The 3,333-nt window shown below is 38.1% G+C and overlaps 1 protein-coding gene across 1 annotated transcript in view; it reads left to right on the forward strand.

Annotated features, from left to right (window-relative positions):
* LOC107101519 (high affinity immunoglobulin gamma Fc receptor I-like) overlaps positions 1-1,742 on the forward strand; it is a 20,414-nt gene extending 18,672 nt beyond the window's left edge. Inside the window, exon 6 of the mRNA XM_015400465.1 lies at positions 1,334-1,742. Within this exon, the coding sequence (XP_015255951.1) occupies positions 1,334-1,704 (371 nt within the window). The 3' untranslated portion in view covers positions 1,705-1,742. The remainder of the gene's footprint in view (positions 1-1,333) is intronic.
* The last annotated feature ends 1,591 nt before the right edge of the window (positions 1,743-3,333 follow it).

A 3,333-nucleotide genomic window follows, 5' to 3' on the forward strand; every position in this document is an offset into this window, starting at 1 on the left:
AAATCAATTCAAGCTAAAATGTAAGAGGCTATACCTGATCTCTTTGTATTCTTACCTAGTAAAACCCCCCCTGCAACCCTGGTTTGCATTTGTATAGCTCAAAGCATGTTCATTTACATGTTAAAGCCTCCCCTAGAATTCCATGGGGGGGAGGCATGGGGGGAACACTGCCTAACAAAGTCCACATCAATTTCTGACAATTTACGTGAGTTTTCGGTGAAGCCTGCAAATTGTCGTAAACTGCTGCTAACCTGAAGTTCCACGACAATCTACAGTGCCACATATTGACGAAAATCCCACTTTTCATGCAGTGTGTATTGCTTTGTTTTGACGTGAATATCTGAGGTTTAGGGTCTTTGCTATAGAAGGTGATTAGGCCCCTTTGATGTTTATTTTTCTGTAAATTACATCTTTTTAAAGTCCCAATAAATTAGAGCACATTCTTCAACATGACTGTTAAAAAGAGGCAATGCAATTATTTTACCATCATTTTATTTGTTTATTTATTTTCAGACTCTCATCCAGCTGCTTCTCTCTCAGTGACTCCAGACAGAGTTCAACATTTTATCAATCAGTCTGTCACTCTGAACTGTAGTGGGAACAACACTGAGTGGAAATTGAGGAGGTTTACAGAAACAGGTGGACTATCAGACATTCACTGCTCCAACTGGGGGACAATGACTGGATCCTCATGTTCTATAAACACAGACTGGTCTCACAGTGGAGTGTACTGGTGTGAGTCTGGATCAGGAGATTTTAGCAACGCAGTCAACATCACTGTTCAGGGTAGGTTATGATTGATGATATTTCCTTTAACCTTTTCCTGTGTTTCCACATACTGTAAAAGCTTCAGTTACTGTGAACATAACATTAATATCCAGAGACTGATATGTTGTATTTGCTCTCCAAGAAAAATTGGAAGTTAAGAAATAAGGAGGTAAAATATTTTCTTCATTCAAAATCCTTCAGCTGAGCTTCCTTCTTTCACCTTCCTGTTTTTCCAACATGTGGCTTCATGTGTTTAATTAAATGTTTGCTCCAAGGCAGTTTTTGGCCAAAATGATAGATAATTCATCTCCCTATAGAACAGAGAACCTGAAATATATTTTAAAATAGATCAATAGAGGAGAAATATAAAAAATAGAAGAGTTGCAACTTCATAAGACGAAGACAGAAAATGAAAACATCATCTCTCACAATACGTCCCTTTCTGGAAAGAAGTTACATTTAAACCTTAGTTTTGTCTTCAATGTTTCTTTCATGGTTTATTAAAAAATATAATGAGAAGAAACTAATTATTGCGAAGTTCAATAATTTGTTTTAGATAATCANCCTGTCCTCTCTGTGTCTCCATCAGATAAACCTCAGCCTGTCCTCTCTGTGTCTCCATCATGGCTGAGTCCTGGAGCCTCAGTGATTCTGAGCTGTGGGGGGTTGGAGCATCCATCTGCAGGATGGAGGTTCTTCTGGTATAAAGTGGTTCCAGCAAATTCCAGCAGCTCCTACAGCTTAGAGCTGCTGACTGGCAGAACCAACTGGATTGAACAGAACTCCTACCTCATTAATGGACAGAATCACACAGCAGGATATGTGTGCAGAGCAAGAAGAGGAGAACCAGTGTTTTACACTAAATACAGTGAACCAAAGTTTGTCTGGTCTGCAGGTCAGTTTATCTCTGTTCATTCAAGGATCCTTGTGTTTTAAATGTTGATTATTTTTCAACAATTTGCATTTCACCAATAATGCTGTCCATTATATTTACAATCTGCTCAGATTTGGCAGAGTTTATCTGAAGGTTTTATTGGCTTCCTCTCATCTACCTGCAGTCCATTAGTTTAAGTGTATGTCTATATTCAGGGGCTGCATTGTTTGAAGGCAGCCATTCTAGGCTGATTCTGTCATTTTTTCACCAAAATTCCTTTAAGTCATAACTTATCCCATGATTCCTTGCAAATTAAAGTGGATTAGTCAGCCAGGGGCAGCAATAGCAGACGGCCAAGGTGGACAACAGTGACAAAACTTGTGAATAAACTGTAAAAAAAAAAAATGCTTTTCCTGTATCAATATGAACTTACATATTTTATTTTTAGGTAGGAATGTCGCTTTGTAAAGCTCAAATATCTTACACTTTATTATCATAGCATAGCCTAATTAACTGTGAGTGCAGCAAAATCTGAAATCTTAACTTAGAAGTAGCTGTGCAAATTCTCAGTCATCTGGGTCATGACAACCACAAAACCAGCTTAAATCAGAGGCAAACAGACTTTTGCTTACTGGTAATTTTTATGAAAACGATTGGATATTCAAAAGTCTTTTTCTGTTCTGTCAGCTTGCTCTATAGCAGTTTGTTGCCAGAATTGTCAAAGTTAGGAGTCATAACACCTACAAATTAATCCCAGTAATTAATCCGAAAATCAGAAAAATTAGTCTAACAGAATTACCAGTAAATTACTGAGTAACTTTGTGAGTGTAGAAGGGGCTTAAAAGTTCTGTTATTCAATATATCATTATTTTCTTTTCTAGCTAAATATATCAGTATATGCAAATTAAAGACCATAACTTAACTTAAAGTTATGAGGGGCCATAGAAATCTGCAGCAACTCTGAAAGCTCTTGATATTAAAGACATAAAGTTCAACTTAAAAAGAGAGAAACATCATAATATTATCAGCTTCATTGTTTCTTTTCATAGTTAATAAGCTGTTTGTTTTAAAAACATTGTTGGATTTTATGATGTTAAACTTCATAATGCCAAATCTCTTTTTAGAGTCAATGTTAGCTGTCAGTGCTTTAGCTTCATACTTCTGAACCAGGTCTGATTACTTTAAGCTTCATTTTAACACACAGAAAGGCGGCCATGTTACTCTGGTTCTCAAATCATTCCAATGGCATTCTCTACAATTATGTGAAGATTTTAGTGGTTATTAGGTCTTCATTGCCTTGGTCCCCATACCTTAGTGACTACCTGCTTGGTCCCACCTAGATCATTAAGGTCATCCAGTGGTAATCTACTGCTGATAGTAAAGGGTAGAGGCTGCATTTATCTATTATTATATTAGAGCTCTGGAATTTGACAATGAGACTTTTGTCACTTTAAATAAAGAGAATATAAACAAAAATGCATCCATCCATCCATCTTCCTCCGCTTATCCGGGGTCGGGTCGCAGGGGCAGCAGCTTAAGAAGGGAGGCCCAGACTTCCCTCTCCCCAGCCACTTCTTCCAGCTCTTCAGGAGGAACCCCAAGGCGTTCCCAGGCCAGCCGAGAAACATAGTCTCTCCAGTGTGTCCTGTGTCTTCCCTGGGGCCTCCCCCCGGTGGCACATGTAAATTTAT

The sequence above is a fragment of the Cyprinodon variegatus genome, unplaced genomic scaffold (genome assembly GCF_000732505.1).
Source record: "Cyprinodon variegatus isolate N-32 unplaced genomic scaffold, C_variegatus-1.0 Scaffold1107, whole genome shotgun sequence".
Taxonomy (NCBI): domain Eukaryota; kingdom Metazoa; phylum Chordata; class Actinopteri; order Cyprinodontiformes; family Cyprinodontidae; genus Cyprinodon; species Cyprinodon variegatus.